Source organism: Bos taurus, chromosome 4 (assembly GCF_002263795.3).
Source record: "Bos taurus isolate L1 Dominette 01449 registration number 42190680 breed Hereford chromosome 4, ARS-UCD2.0, whole genome shotgun sequence".
In the NCBI taxonomy this organism is placed as follows: domain Eukaryota; kingdom Metazoa; phylum Chordata; class Mammalia; order Artiodactyla; family Bovidae; genus Bos; species Bos taurus.
Window position 1 is genome coordinate 30,673,785 of NC_037331.1, and position 20,627 is coordinate 30,694,411.

Consider the following 20,627-nt stretch of genomic DNA (forward strand, 5'->3'; position numbering starts at 1 on the left):
CAGAAGTTCGTTATCTAAGTCTGTGAGTCTCCTTCTACAAAGAAGTTCGTTTGTACCATATCTTTTAGATTCCATGTATAAGGGGCATCATATGTTTGTCTTTCTCTAAGAATTTTTAAAACTGATGTCACTATGTTAATAGTCCTTGAATGTTACTGAAGATTCTTGGCCTTTTGTGAATATACTCTGGCCCACCTTCCTGGGAGTCGAAATTTGCTAGAAATGCAGGATCTTGGGCCCCATCTCAGACCCATAAGATGAGAATCAGTTTTAACAAGATCCATCCCACACACACACACACGCACACACTTACACACACAGGTGGTTTCTCTGCCCATAGGGAGCACTGTTACATGCACAGCCCCACTGCATTTCTGAAATAACTCTGTAAGTTACGCAGAACTGATATTGTCACCCTGTTTTAGAGATGGTGGCAGGGGCATGGTGATTTGTCCCAGGCCACTCAGTTATCACCGGCAGGGGCCCCAGCTATGGGTATCTATTTCTAGGCAGATGTATTGATTTCAATTCAGGGGCTCTGATGTAAGTGAAATCTATAGTTTGTTCTCTGTTGCAGAAGCCATCAGTTCAGTTCAGTTGCTCAGTCATGTCTGACTCTTTGTGACCCCATGAATCACAGCACGCCAGGCCTCCCTGTCCATCACCAGCTCTCGGAGTCCACCCAAACCCATGTCCATCGAGTCGGTGATGCCATCTAGCCATCTCATCCTCTATCGTCCCCTTCTCCTCCTTCCCTCAATCTTTCCCAGCATCAGATCTTTTCAAATGAGTCAGCTCTTCGCATCAGGTGGCCAAAGTATTGGAGTGTCAGCTTCAACATCAGTTGAAGCCATGGAGTATTCTAAATTTTGATCACTATGTCCTAACTATGTGCTCAATAAAACTGCAGTGATTTAAAAGGACAGTTCTTCCTTCTGTGGGGAAGGGGCAGAGCCCCCTGCTCTAGAATATAAAGAAACCAGGTACCCTTTTTTCCCATCTCTTATCTTACCAGCCCTTTGTCTGTGTAGACCAGATATCCACATGGTTTGTGCCTGGGGCTGGGTTTCCTGGAAAAAGTATTCGGTTCTTGTGTTCCATACGGAAGTAGCTGAAAGTGGTAGCAGGTTCATGGCCATTGCCTGGTTATTTCTTAGAAATGCCAGAACACCCTCCACCATGCCATTTCTTCTCCCACTTGGGCAAGACACCAGCTGTGTGTAAAGCAGTGCCGTGTGTTTTTTAAAATAGTTTGAGCAGCCTCCTATTTATAATTTATTGAGAACTTCATGTCATAAAAGCATGACACCTTCCTCAAAAGTCCATTCTAAGAAGAAATATGATCATGTGTTAGAAAACATGGTGTACTGTAGTCTCATATAGGAAACTGAGGACAGATTGGTTTTTTTGTTTTTTTCTTTGCTGCTTTTAATAATGTGGAACAATTTGGGGATGGGGCAGGGAAAATATACTTTCCTGCCATGTGACCGTAACTTGTTTCTTTTGATTGTGAGTCTCCTGGTCTTTTCCTTAGTTCTAATGAACTGGGTTTCACAGGTCAGAAAGACACTTTCAATTCAGCACAATCGGAAGTCGTTCCTCAGAGGAGGTCTGGGAGCAGGTTACCATGGAGATGGGAAAGATAAACAGGGTCGGGCCTGCCACCTTTACCTGCCACCTCCGAGTGATAGTGGAGGTCAAGGGGCAGAGCGAGCAGCTCTCTGGTCCTGGCCTGAGGATGAGGAGCGGTCACTGTTGCCAGCTGAGGTGGTCCATGAACCTGCACAAGGCTGAACTCCCATTCACGCAACTGGAAAAGAAACGTCGAGGGTGCAACCTGAGGGGCATCACTGGTGTAGGTGTTAGCCCTTTAGAAATACAGGTAGCCGCCCTTCCTGGACAATCTGGTGAGGTTTTCAGAATGAAGATGCTTGTTTGCCATCTTCCCTGCTCACCAGACGGCGCTGCCTCTTCCACTCACCAGAGGAAGGGAAAGCTCTGACTGGTTTGGTGGCAGAGGCTGCAAAATCCCAGTTATTTCATTCTCGTGCAGATGTGTCCCGCTCACGCTGTTTACGTCATGAGAGACTTAAGCTGACACTGCAGCATCTGCAGGATGTCTTTTTGCCATTTCTCACGTTGGTTAACATACTTGGTGATTAGTATCTTTGGTTGCATAGACACCTGATTGAAGAGTTACCCATGGGTGGGTGCTCTGAGGTTTCAAGTTCCACCACTCAGAATGTTTTCAGTGACTTTGTCCTGTTAGGGAAGATGGATGAGTTTCTTGTTGGGTAAATGAGGTGGCATTTAGAGAGGGTTCCCCCATGGCATGTGCTTCAGAAGGTTCCTGGCTTTAAAAAAAAAAAAAGAAGAAGAAGAAGTTCCTGGCCAAAGTTAGGGAATTAGAATAACATGGTTCTCTTATGTGAGGTGCGTACTTGGCAATGCTAAACAAGTAGTAAATTACTTTTGGAAAATAAGGTATCGGGTCACCCGAAAGTTGTCATATATTAACAATCATGAAGTTGGGCTTTGAAGTAAAAACCAAAACAAAACTCGGGTTCAGATTCAGTTCTTTCTTGAGTCTCCTGTGCAGTTGTGGCCACATCACTGAACCTGAGCCTCTGTTTCATCGTCTGTGGAACAAGAATGGCCCAACTCATGGCTTCACTCTCAGGCTTCAAGACTGTTAGAACAAAATGCCTAATAAATGGGAGACATCTTTACTATTACAGACTATAAATTTTCATAGTGTATATTTTTCACTTGACTGTACTTTATATAATCAGCAGCTAGAACCACGGAAGCCATTTGTTAAATTTCATCAAGCCCCGCTCTGTGCCAGAGGCCTGTGTTACACGCTTCATGTGCACTGTCTCTTCTCATTGCAGTCCTGCGAAGCAGATATTATCCCAGTCATCACAGAGGAGACCCAGATTCAGAGAGCTCAAACAGTTGCACAAGTAGCTATATCAGGATTTGAATTCGCACTCAGGCTCCAGATTCTCTGCAGCCCCCTGGCTGGCATGCTGACGTCAGTAGTCATGGGCTCATGTCACAGACGGACCTCCACGTGTCCTGTGCACGCTAGGTGGCACAGGGTGGCTACTGGGAGAATAACCTTGGGCAGTCCTGGAGACCCAAACCCTAGTCCTGGTTCTGCCACTAACTTACTGTCCAGCTTTGTGCCAGCCCATTCTGTGCCTCAGTATATTCATTTGTGAAATGAGAGTATTGTCTCGAAAATCACTAATGGACCCTAAAGGCAGAAAACAGGATTCAACCTTGAGCAACTTCCCTCCCAGACTTTGGCGACAGGGCATTTTGTTGTTGTTCTTTTTACTCAAAAGTCCACAAGCATATACACTCGTTTAGACTCACAGTGAATCGGGAGCTTCTTGTCATAAACAGGGCTCCTCGGAGAGGCAGTGGAGGAAGTGAGCCTTTCCTTAATTACCAGGAAGGAGAAGGTGAAAAGGATGACAATCAAACAGACTCAACAGAATGGCAGGATCCTGGCTTTCCCAGTTCCTAACGATTCTACCTGCAGCATGCCCTGCGCTGATTTCTGCAGAGATGGCTGGAATTCTTGATGATTTTTCATAATGTGGAGGCTCATTCTCCCTGAGCACAGTTCCATTGATTCTTTCTGTTAAAATACTTTATTGAGATATAATTCACATCCCATAAAATTGACCAGTTTCAGATGGACAGTCCAAAGGTTTTTTGTGTGCACTCAGTTATGCAGCCATTGCCGCAGTCTGTTTTAGAACATCTCTCTCACCCCCAGAAGATATCTGGACTCATGAGTAGTCCCTCAGCATCCTGTCCTCAACATCCCCCACTCCCCAGCCCCAGGCGATCGCTAATCTTTCTGTCTCGAGATTTGCCTATTCTGGACATTTCATGTAAGTGGAATCAGACAATATCTGGTCTTTTGTGTCTGACTTCTTTCACTTAGCATAATGTTTTCAAGGTTTATCCATGTTATAGCATATATCAGTACTTTATTCCTTTTAGGGGCCAAATAATATTCCCGTGTATCAATACACTCCATTTTATGTATCTGTTCATCAGTTGATGAATATTTGGGTTGTTTTGGCCTTGGGGCTATCATGAATAATGGTAGAATAAATATTCCTGGGTGTTTGCATGGACATACATTTCCACTTCTTTTGGGTATATATATAGAAATGAAATTACTGGATCACATGGTAACTTTATGTTTAATATTTTGAGGAACCAACAAACTATTTCCCAAAGTGGCTGCACCGTTTTATATTCCCACTGGCAAATATGAGAGTCCTCTCCACATCCTCACGGCGGGTGTGAGGCGGCATAACACTGTGGTTGTGATTGGCGCTTCCCTGAAGACTAACGATGTTGAGCATCTTTTCCTGTGCTTATTGGCCATTTGTGTGTCTTCTTTGGAGACACGTTAATTTAGAACAACTGATTCTCTGAGGTGTAACAATAACCTTATCAAACAGCTCTTCCCGCAAAGGCAAGACAGGTGGCCACTATGCAGAGTTAGAGTCCCATCAGGAGAAGCAGCTTTTCACAAAAGCCCTTACATGGGGTGGGAGAAGGCTTAGATGCAGAATCAGGATTCCTAGCGCTCCTTGAGAATGTTCACATCTTCACAGCTTTCTTGAAGGAGAACACAAGTCCCTGTGTGAACTAAGCCTCGCTTATGCTGCACTTGCTTGACATCACAGTAGGGAACTACAGTAGAACATGCTCGGGTTTTGTTTTTCCTTCTAGAAAATTAGTGTGTACTTGAGATAATCATGTCTCTTTCTAGGGTGCAGGAAAAACCAAAACTAACATTTGTAAAAGGCTGCTCTGTGCCTAGCAATTGTGTGCCTGTGTGCAAAGTTGCCTCAGTCATGTTTAACTCTGTGTGACCCCATGGACTGTGGCCCGCCAGGCTCCTCTGGCCATGGGATTCTCCAGGCAAGAGTACTGGAGTGGGTTGCCATGCCCTCCTCCAGGGAGCTTCCTCCCTGGCAGGGGTGGAGCCTGCCTCTCTCTTTTGTCTCCTGCACAGGCAGGCAGGTTCTTTACCATTAGCACCACTTGGGAAGCCCAGCTATTTGTATACTTGTCATTAAATTCTCATAGCCACGATCATTAGGTTGATGTTATGAACCCTACCTTACTGATAAGATTGAAACTCAGATAAACGGTCATTTTTTTAAGGCCACCAAAGCACTCAAAGATGGGAACTGAACCAGATGTAGCTGGCTATAAACTTAGTCCTTCCCTTTGATTTTGCTGTTTTCCTTTGCTTCGCTCCTTGCCCACTATAGAGAAGGCCCTCTTCACACACTAGTAAACAGACTGCCTAAGTCTTTCCAGAAAGCGTAGATCATTTGCATTCCTAACCACATTATATGAATATGCAGTCACACACATGTCCAGGCCCCAGGCATTTTGAAAGTTCCAAATGATTCCACGGTTTGGTTACTTTCTCTCCTTGAAACTGTTTAACTTTTGGCTGTACTGAAAGATAATTTAGCTGTTGCTCTTAAAATTTCTTGTAACTAGTGAACACTAATAGGGAAAACCAAGTCCTTGTTTGTAAGGAATAAATTCTGGCTTGGATATATTTAGTTTAACATTTGGTTTTTATATTCATATTTTATGCCCATATTTTAATTTTGGCTAACTTATCTATCAAGTAATGGTGAGTTTAAATCTGCTTCATGATTTTGTTTCGGTCATGGTGAATTGGGTGAAATTTAAATGTTGATTATTTTGATATATAAATATGAAATGGTAGAAAATCTGAATAAGTGAATAAAACAAACCAAATGAATGGATATAGTTAATGGAGATAGTCCACAGTGCTCCTTTTCATATTTATTGGGTCAAGGTCTGTTTCTGGCAAGATGAAATACTGGATAATTTCAAAATTCTCTTGGTACAAAATAAAAACAAAAATGCTAACTTTAATATTTTAAAAGGCCTTTGGAATTCAGGAAAGCAGTTGTGCACCACCACCCCTAAGGACATGGGCTCCCCAGGCAGTGTGGGGCTGCGGGCTTGAGAAGGCAGGGACAAAATGCTGCTACTCACTGATGACAGGACTGTGTAGAAAATCACACTTATTTTGTCTCCATTAGGCTGTGAGTTCCTTAAGAACTACATTGTATGAATCTCTTGTACCTCCAGAGCTTATTGGGGTCCACTAGGTAATCCGTTCAAATGATGGAATGAATTAATGAATAGCCACTCTGTTTCCAGCCGATAGTGAGACCAGAAAACATAAAAATACACAATTGCAGAGATAAACCCCATTTTCAGAAAACAAAATAATAACAATGTTTTTTTTTAATCTAGGCATAAAATAACTACATTAGGTGATGGTCTTTAAAAACTAGTATCCCCTGTGCGTTTAAGTGCATTTAGACAGAATTTACAGCAAGAGAGGTTGGGAAAAGTAAAACAGAAGTATCCTGGTCCCCTGGGAACTAAAGAACAATCAGGGAAAGATATCAGAGCATATACTGAGTTAACGAGAAAAGTATAAGTGCTTGATTGACTCTATTTATAGCTGGTTAGAGATGGAAACCCATAAATCCTTTTTAAATTTTTTTAAACTGGGGTATAGCCGCTTTACAGTATTGGTCGGTTTTTGCTGTACAAGGAGGTGAATCACCTCTCTGTGAACATATGCTCCCTCCCTCTTGGACTGCCTTCCCATCCCCCTCCATCCCACCCATCTAGGTCATCACAGCTGCGCTTACATTTTGAAGCACTGCTTTCTAACATTTAGACGTTCTGGTATTGCTGGTCACCTCGTGTTGGTTGAGAACATAGAACATTCTTCCGGGTAAAACATACACCCTTGGCCCAGCCTGAATGAAGGGGTGGGCGTGATTAATGCCTGAGGACTCCAGCCTCTTATTAGGCAACTGTAGATAGGGCACCAGTATGTGCCTCAGGTCTGCACATCCTGAGATGAGCTAGACTGCCCTGAGCAGCTCAGAGTCATGGGGAAGTCACAGTCATTTGAATCATAGTGCATACTACCCTATAACATGTTCATTACACACGCTCATACACATTTTTTAAGATATGCACATATAATCATGCATGCTTACAAAATCCACATGTATGATACATAAAATAATTTGTAGTATTGTAGAAAGTACTATGAAGTCATACTAAAATGAGTTCAGAATTAAGATTAACATCAAACAAATGCCTGAGCAAGTTACTCTGAATCTCGATTTTCTCTCTGCAAAATGGGATATATGGGGAGAATTTTCTCTCTGCAAAATGGGGATATATGGGGAAAATCAATGACTGCAAACATGTAACAGGGCAACCAGAACTCAGTAGATGACTCAGAATGTCCGTTCCCTTTGTGTGCATGTATCTTGTTACCCCTTCTAAGGGACAGATTCACGAGTGTTCCACAGAGGTCAGCCAGGTACCATCCACGGAGCAAAGTGATTGATGACCAGAGGGTCGTGAGATATTGTGGAGAGTGTGCCCTCTAGCTAGCACTGTGCTGGGACCATCTTACCAGAGTGTTCCCTGGGTGTTTAGGAAGGGAAGACTGATGTCCACTTCGATTTGGGAATAACTGACTTTTCCTCTGGGCTTGAAGATTGATGATGAGCTGATGCTGGCACCAGGATTTGCAGCCCCACCCAGCCTGGACTGCTCAGGCTACCACCAGTACATAGAAGAGACGCTTCCTCCAGAGAGCCCAGTGCTGTATGGCCTCCACCCGAACGCTGAAATCGAATTTCTGACGGTCACATCCAACATGCTGTTCAGAACCTTGCTGGAGATGCAGCCCAGGAATGCAGTGAGCAGCGAGGAGCTGGGACAGTCCACAGAAGACAAGGTAGCAGGTCGCTTTTTCTTTTCTGTTGGGGTGCATCATACATACACCGATGCACACCAACCCTGAGTGCCCAGCTCAGTGATTTTACCTCTGTGTACACACATAACCACTACCTCCCGCACTCCAGGATGCTTCCCTGGTGGCTCAGCTGGTAAAGAATACGCCTGCAATGCAGGAGACCCTGGTTTGATTCCTGGGTCGGGAAGATCCCCTGGAGAAGGAATAGGCGACCCACTCCAGTATTCTTGGGCTTTCCTGGTAGCTCAGACAATAAAGAACTCACCTGCAGTGAGGGAGACCAGGGTTCAATCCCTGGGTTAGGAAGATCCCCTGGAGCAGGCCAAAGATACCCTCCTTACCTCTGTCACCACAGATTAGCTTTCCCAGCATTTAAACTTCAAATACATGTGCTCAGCATGTACTAGCTGACTCATGGCCACTCCTTTCACTGCTCATTTGTGAGATTCATCCACGTTATTGCATGGACTGATGGTTAATTTTTGTTTAGTATTCTACTATGGTGCTGGTGACAGTTTACTCACTAAGCCATGACCTACTCTTTGCAATCCCATGGACCGTAGCCCACCAGGCTTCTCTGCATGGGATTTCCCAGGTAAGAATACTGGAGTGGGTTTCCATTTCCTTCTCCAGATCTACCCAACCCAGGGATCAAACGCACATCTCCTGCACTGCAGGTGAATTCTTTACCATCTGAGCAAACAAGAAGCCCAGTACTCTACTATGTAAATATATAATGCTTTATTTATTCCTTCCATGGCCAATGGGTATTGGGGTTTTTCCCAGCTTTTTGCTATTATGACTATCACAGCCATGAACACTACTGTATAGTCTTTTGTCTGAAGACAAAGGTAATTCCCAAAAGTATCTTCGCATAATACTCATTCCTTTATACCCAGAGGTAGAACTGTTGGCTCAAGGGAGTAATGTTCAGCTTTAGTAGATACTCCCAAACCTTTTTCCAAAGTAATTGTACTGTAAGTTCCAGTTGTTCCTGCTCCTTGGGGGTCTTCTAAATAATATTTCATTGTGGTTTTAACTTTGCATTCCCTCAGTTAACGAATAATATTGGGCATTTTTCCTATATGTTTATGGCCATTTGGATATACCTTCGTGTGAAGTATTTGTTCCATCTGCTTGTCAAATTCTAATTTGGTTATCAATGTTTATCTTACTGATTCATATGAACTCTGTATTCTAGATATGTGTCATTAAGAATATGTATTGCGAATTTCTTCTCCGTATGTGTGGCTAGTCTTTCAAACAGTATGTTTCTGGCTCTGTCATTTTATGAGTGTTTTTTCACCTTTTCTTGGGAGACCAGCATTATTCTTTTGAAGGTATTTATTGCTGTAGAATAGAAAACGCAATGGCACCCAACTCCAGTACTGTTGCCCAAAAAATCCCATGGATGGAGGAGCCTGGTAGGCCGCAGTCCATGGGGTCACTGGGAATCGGACACGACTGAGTGACTTCACTTTCACTTTCCACTTTCATGCATTGGAGAAGGAAATGGCAACCCACTCCAGTGTTCTTGCCTGGAGAATCCCATGGACGGAGAAGCCTGGTGGGCTGCAGTCCATGGGGTCGCACAGAGTTGGACACGACTGAAGTGACTTAGTAGTAGTAGTAGTAGTAGTAATATTGCTGTAGAATAATGGGGATGAGAAATGGACATCAAATAATTTTTTTACCTTTAAAATCTTGTTTCTCATTAATTAAAAACCTGAATTTTTAAAAAATTTTCCCCAGTAAATTAACCTTTTTTCTTTCAAAATTACCAATCAAGGATTCAGTTTGTGGGGACACAGTAATCAGATCTAATTATAGAGAGGTCCCAGGAACTTGCTATATTATTTCTTGAAATTTTTCAGTTATTTCTTGAAATAAGGCCATTCATTGAGACATTTTATAATTTAGATATTTTGAAAAGAGATACATGGAGAAAATTCATCTATTTGGGAAGATCTATAATGTTAACAGGGACTTCCCAGGTGGCCCAGTGGTAAAGAACCCGCCTGCTAATGCAGGAGATGTAAGAGATACAGTTTGATCCCTGGATTGGGAAGGAGAGCAGGGCAACCCACTCCAGTATTCTTGCCTGGAGAATTCCCATCGTCAGAAGAGCTTGGCTGGCTGTAGTCCATTGGGTCACAAAGAGTTGGACATGACTTTCCTGACTTAGCATGCACACCCAGCGTTAATAGAAGAACCAGAGAGCATGTGAGGTCATCATCTAGTTCTGAGAGGGCTTCAATCTTTCCAATAAGGAAGCTGATCATTAAATCAAAAACTGCAGAACGAATAAAGTAAAGCTACCTCAGCATTTCCTACAGACAAACCAGCAGCCATCTCCCAGATACAGTTTTTGTGTATCTAATAGGTGCTATAGAAAGTGCTTTACAAACACGCCGTTTGATCCTCTGAAACTCTGAGTGGTATTGATGTGTGTGCGCTCAGTTGCTGTCATGTCCGACTCTCTGCAGCCCCATGGACTGTAGCCCACCAGGCTCCTCTGTCCATAGCGTTTCCCAGGTAAGAATATTGGAGCGGGTTGCCATTTCCTTCTCCAGGGGATCTTCCTGACCCAGGGATCAAACCTGTGTCTCCTACATTGGCTGGTGGATTCTTTACCACTGAGCCACCTGGGAAGCACTGAGTAGTACTGATACCAGGATCTCTATTTCAGAGATAAACTTCGGTGACTTGCTGTGGTCATACAGCTTAAAAGAGCCACTGAAGGAAACCAGATTCTAGGGGAGTCCCAAAGCCATTCTTGCACCTAACTTCTCAATTGTACTGTTTCATACTCTCTGCCGCTGCTGTAAATGAGCCCAAGATTTCAGGATCTGGTGAATTATCTGCCAGGGCACTAAAGCAGTTTGCAAGCATCACATCAGAGCCCCAGGCCATAATCCAAGAAATCAAGGAGAAGGAGAAGCTGCCTGAGGCTTGAGGACAGGGAGTATCTTCCAGTCTTTTCAGGTGTTTGTTGGTTTTCCCAGGTCTGCAAAACTGCATCATTAGAATAACTATCCACATCAGAGTACTATGTACATATGCACGTCCTCAAGGGAATAAATCCTTCATTTCTTTAGGGCAACAGCTCTAGAAGATAGGAGCTTCCTTCTTGTTGAAAATACTGATCCAAACTGCCTCCCAAATTTTTGGATGTGTCAGCCACAAGGGCAGCGTAGCAGAGTCACCAGAATTAGCTCAAGTTTAAGTGGCCCCTTTGGTTCATTTGACTTTTCAAATAATTTGTTTTTAATTAGCAGATTGCAAAAATGGGCTACCCAAATAGTGAGGTTCTCCATGTTCTGATCAAAGAAATGTAGTTATGAGACTTCTTTTGTTCCCTAAATGCTAACAGTAAGTAAACTACCAATAGTAACACCTCCCTGACTATACTGTGGGTGTTCAAGAGGGGAGGGGGCTGCATTGTTTGAGAGCGACCTGAGGGGGTTGGTGATGGTGCTGAATAGAAATGCAGAGACGGATTGGGGCAATGTAGAAGAAGCAGCTTTTACTGCTTTACCAGGCAAAGGGGCCGCAGCAGGGTGATGCCCTCAAGTCTGTGTGTCCCTCCTGGATGGGTCGAGGAGTCTTACAGTGTTCACAGAGCAGGCCTCAATCAGCTTGTGGACAATTCTTGCATCGGTTGGCATCAAGGTGGAGTTTCAAGCATCATCAACCTTCTGGTTTCAACCAGTCTTGGGTCTGTGTTTTTGTGGTCAGTAGTTGTCTTCTGGAGGGGGCGTCTGCTTCCTATAAAAACAACTTAGGAATATATGTCAGGCGTTTATCCATATCTTTCAGAGAACTGTGAATTCAGTGATTCGGCCATGTGGCAGATTTATAGTCTGAACTGTTACCAGTTCCCCAGTCCAGCAGCTATTATTTGTTCACATTTCCCAACCATTACATTAGCTCTTGAGTCAGTATTTCACTTCAGAAGACAAGGACCTAGAGGCTTGTATGTGGTTTAATTGGCAGTGCCATTCTGCCCACCTCCTGGGAGTTAGTAGTCATCTTTTAAACTCATTAGCAAGCATCTTTGGGAGTTGTAGTATGTATTCTTAGACGTAAAAAGTAAGAGGATATACCATCATCATGATCGAAAATGAAACGGAAAGAAGCTAAATCTTTGTGTTTGTTAACAATTTAAGGTTAAGCATGTCTTGGATGATATTTTGGAGAAACTTCCAGAAGAGTTCAACATGACAGAGATAATGCAAAAAAAAACAAACAGAAGCCCCTATGCCCTTGTTTGCTTCCAAGAATGTGAGAGGATGAACATTCTCCTTCGGGAAATCCGTGTGTCACTTCAACAACTGGAACTTGGATTGAAGGTAAGTTTAAAAGCGGAACTAGAGCAGGCTTCTCCACATGAAAACATATTTACTCTGCAGTCGTCTTCTTCCCTGCCAGGGGGAGCTGACACTGTCTCCTGACATGGAAGGCCAGCAGTCTGCCTTGAGTTTCGACACAGTACCAGAAACCTGGAGCAAACTGGCTTATCCATCCACGTACGGCCTGGCCCAGTGGTAAGCACCCACACCCCAGCTCGGCACCGGTTTGATTTCCTGAATTATGCCTCATAGGAACCCTAAAGATTGTGCTTTGCTGAGTACATCCAGCCGTAACTGTGCACACCACCACCAGTTTCATTTGAGTTTCCTCGGTATGTTGCTTCAAAGGCAAAAACCAAATGAGGGTCATAGCAGGAATTGAATTCTGCTTCTCATTGAGTGGCTGTCTGATCTTGGCCAAAATACCTGATCTGTTTCAGTTTATCACCTGAAAAATGATAAAAGGATTTCCTCAGTGAGTTGTCAGGATTTAAGTGGCCGGGGGAGGCACCCTTAAGTTTACCCTCACCTCATCTTATACCTGTATTTCTGAAGCCAGTGCTAACTAACGGCATTTCACAGTGAACTTTTACCCTGGGAAGCAGTAGGTAACACCGCCTTCGCTGTGTGGATAGGACTGTGTAGACATGCCACAGTCAGGGGCAGAAATTTACAGCTCCCTGAGGGCTGCAGCCAAGCACAGCTCTGCCTTGCGAGTCAGCACAGCGTTTCATGAGGCTGTCTCTACGCCTGGTTTTTTTTACGTGGACATTTGTTGTCTTCACTTTCCTAAGTTTTTCTTGCATTAAGCAGAATGCTACTCCAATCCTTAAATTGGAAGGCCCCGTTAGAATTCCTAGTGGCTGCACATTGGAACTCCCCACCAGGCACCCAGGTGTTGGCTGGGGCAGGGGTGCAGACACAGAGGAAGGCGCCCTGTGGAACCTGCCGGATGACAGGAAAGCGTTGTGGCAGAGTCACTGGGTTTCTGTTAATGCTTTGAATATCTAAAGGCAGACTTTATACTTCCAGTCAAAAAGAATTTACACTTAAATTTTACAACAGTGATAACTTTAGACTTATTTCACCCAATCTTGTCTTTTGATTCCTAATTTCTATATATTTTTCTTAGCCTCTTTTTTCCACTCTTCTAGCTTCTGCGAGTTTACCATTTCGATTATTTTAGGAAGACTTGACACTGTAACATACACACTTTTGATTTTTCTGACGCACTGTAACACCATTACTTTTTTCTTTTGGCATTCTACCCTCCTTCCAGTCTGGAATTAAACTTTAAACCACCATAATTTTATTTTTGTTTTGTTCATGGTCAGGAATTATTTTTCCTTAATAGCATGTGTTGATTTCTTTGCTGCTTTTTTCCGGTGCTTTAATTTTCAAATAAACACTCCTAATCCTTATGACTTAGGAAGAACTACTACTAACATCTCTACAGACAACTGAGACATGTTTATCCCAAGACAACCCAAGTTTTAATTCTTTTATAGAAGTGGTTTATAGGTAAGTAATTTGTAAACATGATAAATACAGGAAAAACCATTCAAGCTTCTGTCATGAGGTTCTATCATTTTAAGACAAAAAGACCTTTCAAGACTTATTTTTGCTATTGACAGACTGGGAGCTTTTTAGGATACTTTGACAAAGTAAAGTCATCTGAAAAAAACGGTCTGTGGTTGAGTTTGACATATGTTTGAGAAAATGTAGTTGTAAAACTGCAGTGGTATAGAATATAGACCATTCAGAAAAATGTTAGAAGTTTATAACATTATATCTTCCCCACATCACCTGTAAAGAGTTGTCATAATTCAGCTACTACACACTTTTGAAAATACTGTCAGATGACTAACTGGAAAGCCCAGCCACCTATTTGTTCCCGTCCCCACGAAGGGCATATCCGGAGGCCCTGCCGTCAGCACACACACAGTAAGAACTGCCCTGCTGGACTCTAGTCCCCAAAGAGAGATTCCTGAGAGATCGGGTTTGCAAAACTTAAGGTATTTCTGCTTGTTTTCCTTCCTCATCTTTTACATCTTTGGCACAGGGTCCTATATTTTTTTTAATCCTAAAACTGAGCCCCTCTCCAGTTGGCATAAATTCAGGACACAGTGGCCATAGTGGGGCCACGTGGTCAGCACTGCAAAAGGTGGAAAGGAAAAAAACTGGGCTTGAGATTCTCTGAGCTGCTGAATAAGCTCGACTTCAGTCAGACTTTCTCTGGAACCTTCAGTCACAGAAGGCAGAAATGCCATTCCTCATCTGAAACCACAGCGGCGCAGCAGTAGGGGTCCCCTCTTCACCGAGCTGAAGGATGAGGCACACAGCAGGCTCTCAGGGTATGTGGCAGGGAGGAGATGGTACTGCGTCTGAATTCTCTTTACTACGCTCTCACTCTCGATGAATAGTTTACCTGGAAGTAGAATTCTAGATAACATTTTCTCTCCAAATGTCACTGTTACATAACTGCATTGTCTTCTGGCACTTACTATGGCTGGTGAGTCTGTTCATAAAAACTTGTCATTCCTCCACAGCTAAGTTACTCTCTTTGGGAAGTTTTTAAGATTTTTTTTCTTAACTCCTAATGTATTAATATTCTGTCATTTTTACTGATGTGTTTAGGTGTGGTCTCTTAAAAAGGCATCCTACTTGATACTGTGTGCTGTTAAAAATCTGAGTCCACAACTCTTTCCACCCTTTAAAATTCTTAGCCCTGCTTTTTTGAAAGAAGAAATTATTGTGGCAAGTCATGTAATATAAAACATACTATATTAACCAAATTTAACTGTACATTTCAGTGGCACTAAGTACATTCACATTGCTGTCCAACTCTCACCATCATTCATCACCTTCCTAAACTGACTCTGTCCCCACTAAACTCTAAGTGCCCATCCCCACCCCACCATCTACAAGCGTACTTTGACTCTGTGGATTTGACTATTCTAGGTACCCGGTATATGTAGAATCAAACAGTACTTGTCTGCACCAAGTATGTATTGGAATGCATTTTTAAGCTTTGTATGTCCTACAGATCATATCTGCCCCCACCAAGATATACAGCAGGCTTTCACCAGCCGTCTATTCATACACGGTAGTGTACATACGTCATACACACCCACCTTGGCGTCCGCGTGTTTTCCCTACGTCATCTGTCTCTGTTTCTTAGCCCTTCTTCCTTCAAATAGTGCCTTATCTTCTCCTGCCTGGACTCTCCTCTGTCAATGTGTGTGTCTCTGTGTTCTGGTTGGTTGTCATTTCTGGCTGATCGTCATTGTTATCTTTGTCTCCTATTCTCTTGTCTACTGTTTCTCTCCTGAATTAAAAAAAAATATTAAAAAAAAAAAATCACTGTCCAAAATCCATTTTTGGTTTCACATTGTGTATTTTGAAGGGAGGGAAAACTACCTGACCTAGTTTTCTGAAGTTTAAACATACACATTAAAACTCCTGATTTTTAAGATTCTTTTTTATTTTTGGGTTCCCTTCCTTCTGGTTGATTGGATTTGTGGGTGGTTTTTCATGCCATATAATCAGTTATCTTTAGACTCAAGTTACAGTTTGGCTGATTATAAAAGTAATTTAACCCATTTGTTGTCAGAGGACTTCATAGGTGTGATTCTATTGATCAAATGCTGCCTGAGGCTAACATAATTTTTTCCCTTTATAAAAGACTTCATGTTTTTCCCTGGCTTTCCAGGGGATTCTCTATCTCCACAGTCTGTATCTTAGTAAGTATTGTGTGTCACATTTTCTTACAACATATGTCCCTGATTATGATGATTCAAATTTGTAACTTAGGAAAACTCAAATTTTCTAGAATTGTATTAGCAAATATGTTTCAACATTCATCTTATTTTCACTCCAACTCTAACTCATTTCTATTTCATTTTGCTTTCCTTATTATTCTGCCTTATGCTGTTTAACTTTTTGCTTTCATTTTTATAACTGTCTTTTTGAGATTGTTTCCAACTTAATTTCCTCACTTTTTCTTACCTTACCAGTTTTAACTCATAGGCTCAGAAGGTAAATTTTAGTGTCTGCCTACAATGCAGGAGACCCAGGTTCGATTGGGAAGATCCTCTGGGGAAGGAAATGGCAACCCACTCCAGTACTCTTGCCTGGAAGATCCCACGGACAGAGAAGTCCATGGGGTCACAAAGAGTCGGAGACGACTGAGCGACTTCACTTTCACTCGTTACATACACGCTTCATGAGAAAAACTGGTTGCTGCAGAGTTTATCCTCTTTCACATCTCAAGATAGTTTTTTTCTACCTTTGCTTTTCCTGTTCCTTGCCTTTCTTCTTTGTGGGATCTATCTATGTTTTCCCTAAACCAGCTATTTGGAAGAATTTAATATGGGGCAGGGCCCAGAGCCAAGTTCTAAGCTCATAGGAATTTTCAGTGTGAGCCAAGTTCGAGTGTGAGCATTTAACCTTTCTTCCGGGTGGTAGTCTGCGGGCATGAGGTCCTCACTCGGCCTGCTGCCTTTGCAACCGTGAACCCAACCAGGCCCCGGGATGCGGCCACGCTGGCAGGGAGCGACTTCAGCCTAGAGAGCTGCCCCACAGGCGTTTACGTGGGGCTTTCTGCTCTGTGCTCCATCTCCCCGCTCCCCGTTTTCAGCAGCCCTTTAAAAGCTACCTATCAAGGCTTCTCCTATTTTTATGGAAGTTCATTTTTCCTTAGCCTCTGTGAGCTGGCTTCCTCTCAGGTATGTTTTAGATGTTTGCTCCCTCGGGTAACTGTTTTGCTGATGGAGTAAGAGGACATGTTGTAAACACAGTGGCTTCTCAAACTACAGGCTCACGATGGACGGAAGGTGGCTGGTCCCCTTGATAACTTTTCCTTCCACTCTTTCAGGTAATTACAGCTTGTGCAGAGGCCGCTATCACATGTTCTGCTGCCCTTGCTGTTCCTGGGAACTCCGATTGTACAACAGTCATCAGAGCCTTCCCCTGCCCATCCTTAGACACACAGGGATGCGTCTCTGTGCACCCCGTCAGCCCAGATCACATACAGCTACCCACGTAGAGTCACCACGTCACTGGGGGGTCACTTGGAGGATCTAAGTGAAACAGTGGTTGAATGAATGGAGTTTTCCACACTTCTCAGTGTTTCTAACACTTTAAGGGGACAGACGATTCTATTACCTGGTCATCAGGTAACAGTTTCACAGGTTACCAGTTCTGGACCTCTCTACCACCACCCACCCCCAGCACCCCTTCATCCCCAGAATCTAATCTTACTGGAAAGATTTAGTAATGAGAGCACGGTCATTTCTTCCTACCTTCTATTCCCCAGGTTTAACGACCTCCTCCTGCGATGCCGGGAACTGGACACCTGGACACAAGATCTTGCCCTTCCAGCTGTGGTGTGGCTTTCTGGCTTCTTCAACCCTCAGGCCTTCTTAACAGGTAAGAGCTGGGATAGGGCAGCCCCTGATGCTGATGGAGCCATGCCACGAGCAGAACCCCAGCCTCATGTCCCTGGAGCTGCTCCCCTGCCCTGGTAACCCGTCCTCACGCGGCGGCCACTGCCAAGGAAAAAGGACACCAGGCAGGACGGAAGCAGCCAGGTGGGTGGAGTGTGGGTCACCCAGAACACGTTCTCCATCGGGGCCCACAGTCTCACGCGGCTGTGCTCGGCCACGGTAGTTAGTGCAGAAGCAAACCAACCAGCCAGCGGCACTCGGGCATGACTATTCCACTCAAGCGCCATCCACAAAACTGGCCTTTGTTCCACCCCTGCTCTAGTGCAGCCTGGCGGGTAATGCCCCGAACACCCCATGGGACCACAGCTTACTTTGGGTGGACAGTCGGCTCAATGGGGGCTCCAGGGAATCTTATGTATATGACTTCCTCCTGCTCACACCTGTCCCTCCTCCTCCAAAAGCGATCATGCAGACCACAGCTCGAAAGAACGAGTGGCCACTGGACAAAACGTGCCTGACTGTTGACGTTACCAAAAAAACAAAGGAGGACTACGGGCATCCCCCTAGGGAAGGCGCTTACCTCCACGGGCTCCTCATGGAAGGTAAGATGCCCCCAGGAGCACATGCAGGGTTATCACACTTAGAACCTTTCTCACTTGGGTGCAAGTTGGTATTTGTCCTTTGCTTATTAAGCCTGGTGGGCTACAGCCCAGGGGCTCAGTCGGACACAACTGAGCAACTAACACACTACTCCATTTCTCACTCACACTAGTGCTTACTTACCTCACTTCTGGCTTTCAGATAATTTAAATGGTAGGATGTGTGTCCAGTGGGAGCCAAATCTGAAGGTAAGGATTGCGATTGCTTATAGACTTATATTAAATCTACTTCTTATGAATCTGGGGGACGGGGTAGAAGACGGAACATTTTCCACTCACCCACGCATTCATCTTATCTTGTAAACATTTCCTCTTCTCCTGAAAGGCTCTTGGAGAAAGCATTTCCAAGTCTCTGCCAAGATGCTCCTTATCACTTTACAGACCCGAACTTGAATTAAGAAGGTGCAGTAGGAAGGGAACGTGGTGAACTGCAGATTTCTTACACTGTCCACAAGCATACAGATTCACCATTTTTTAAAAGGAAGGACAAACTAACTTGCTTTATTGGGTCTGGATTCTCACAGAACCTGTTTTCATGTAAGTTTTACAAACCTTTTGAATTCAAATGATTTAGTTTTGTTCACAGGAAAGTTCGGGGGTAGCTCGGGAGCATGAGCCTATGCTTTTGAGGAGGGAATGGCAGCCCACTCCAGGATCCTTGCCTGGAAGATCCATGGACTGAGGAGCCGAGTGGGCTACAGTCCATGGGTTGCAAAAAGAGTCGGTCACGACAACAAATCTCTGCTTACAGTGTCTGCGTGGCTCCCAGTCACCAGGTGATGAACCCTCCTCCCATCTTGCCAAGGAAGCCACTGACACGCAGCAAAGTGACAAAACCAGAACATTTATTGCCTACACCAGCACGCTTGTAACCCGTGTCTCTCCTGCAGGAGCCAGATGGGACAGCCAGTCAGGAACCATCGTGGAAGCCCGCCTCAAGGAGTTAAGGTCCGCGATGCCAGTCATCTTTGCGAAAGCCATACCAGTGGACAGACAGGAAACCACACACACGTATGAGTGCCCTGTGTACAAAACCAAAAGGAGAGGCCCCCACTACGTCTGGACCTTCAGGCTAAAGAGCAAAGAAAAGGCGGCCAAGTGGGTCCTGGCGGGCGTGGCTCTGCTGCTGGAGGCCTGACGTGGCCCTGAGTCCCCCTGGCTTGGCCGGAACACAAGCAGCGCCTGTCGTTGCTCCTGGGCGTGGTAACGTATCCCACTGGGAGGCATAACATATTCTGGCTTATGTAACTTTTGAGAAAATTAAATGTGCATTAATTTTTTTAAACACTGTCCTTGTAGAGAAGGGGGACAAAAAGAAGCAAATGTAGAAAAAACATGGGAAAGGGACATATTTTCAATAGGTTTCCCCAGTACCCCTCTACTGCCCCATCCTGCAACAAGATTAGTGCAGCTCACAGTTTCATCAAAATCCCACTGTAACTCAAAAAGCAATTTGGCTGGAGTGTCCTGGTCCCACATGGGAGTGTAGTTTTTATAGATATTAAACAAAAATCTCTAAATTAAATTTGCCTTTATATATTCTTTTAAAATACAGAAGCCATGGGCCCCAGGCAGCCACCCTCCAAGGCCTCCAGTGTCAGTAATGTGACAGTCTACTTTTGGTTCAAGTTTTAACAAAAACAAAACTCTAGTTGCATGGTTAATTGCACTTTGTAATTTAGAGGAGCATTCTTCAATATAAACATCCAACAACCCAGAGCAGCTTAAACTATGGGGTTTGAACTACGGTCACTCATGATAAACTCAAGGGGGTGTAACCCCTGTAACGACCTGGCCTCCAGTTACTGTCTGGGAGATAAAGAGCTGCAATGCTGCGTTTCCTCCAGGACTTACCTGGAACTTTACTCTTTTAAACTGTGGTTTTTAATCATCTGCAGATACTTTTAATAACTCAACATACAAACAGGCCTGTGTATAATATATGTATACAGATTCCTCTCTCATCTTCCTGAGAAATCTTTTGAAGCGTATAAAAACAATCTTTAAAAAAAAATAAGCGTTTAGCTCTACAAAGAATTTCTGTATAAAAAGAGATCTTAGGCACAGATGGCATGTCTTGTTGGAGTGCTCCACAGTGAGCGGGCTGGTTCGTCTCTTAATTGTCCTCCACCAGCTGCTTTTGTAAGCTGAGAAGAAAGAGGAAGCATTAGGGGCACAGAGGCAGACACAGCAGCATCCCCCAGGGCACCACAGCCAAACTGCTCTCCCGACACAAGGTCAGTCTTCACTCCGGTCACTGCAGGCAGGCTCACCTCAGCCCCAC

At 44.0% G+C, this 20,627-nt stretch overlaps 2 protein-coding genes across 4 annotated transcripts in view; one reads left to right on the plus strand and one right to left on the minus strand.

Moving 5' to 3' along the window:
- Nucleotides 1–19,885, plus strand: part of DNAH11 (dynein axonemal heavy chain 11) — a 369,205-nt gene extending 349,320 nt beyond the window's left edge. The window contains 6 exon segments of the mRNA XM_059885820.1: nt 7,625–7,867; nt 12,055–12,237; nt 12,317–12,432; nt 17,555–17,667; nt 18,146–18,286; nt 19,234–19,885. Coding sequence (XP_059741803.1) covers nt 7,625–7,867; nt 12,055–12,237; nt 12,317–12,432; nt 17,555–17,667; nt 18,146–18,286; nt 19,234–19,481 — 1,044 coding nt within the window. The 3' untranslated portion in view covers nt 19,482–19,885.
- CDCA7L (cell division cycle associated 7 like) overlaps nt 19,168–20,627 on the minus strand; it is a 211,204-nt gene continuing 209,744 nt past the window's right edge. For all 3 annotated transcript variants that reach the window (XM_010804089.3, NM_001104977.1, XM_010804087.4), the window contains 1 exon segment: nt 19,168–20,490. In XM_010804089.3, the coding sequence (XP_010802391.1) occupies nt 20,460–20,490 (31 nt within the window). In that variant the 3' untranslated portion in view covers nt 19,168–20,459.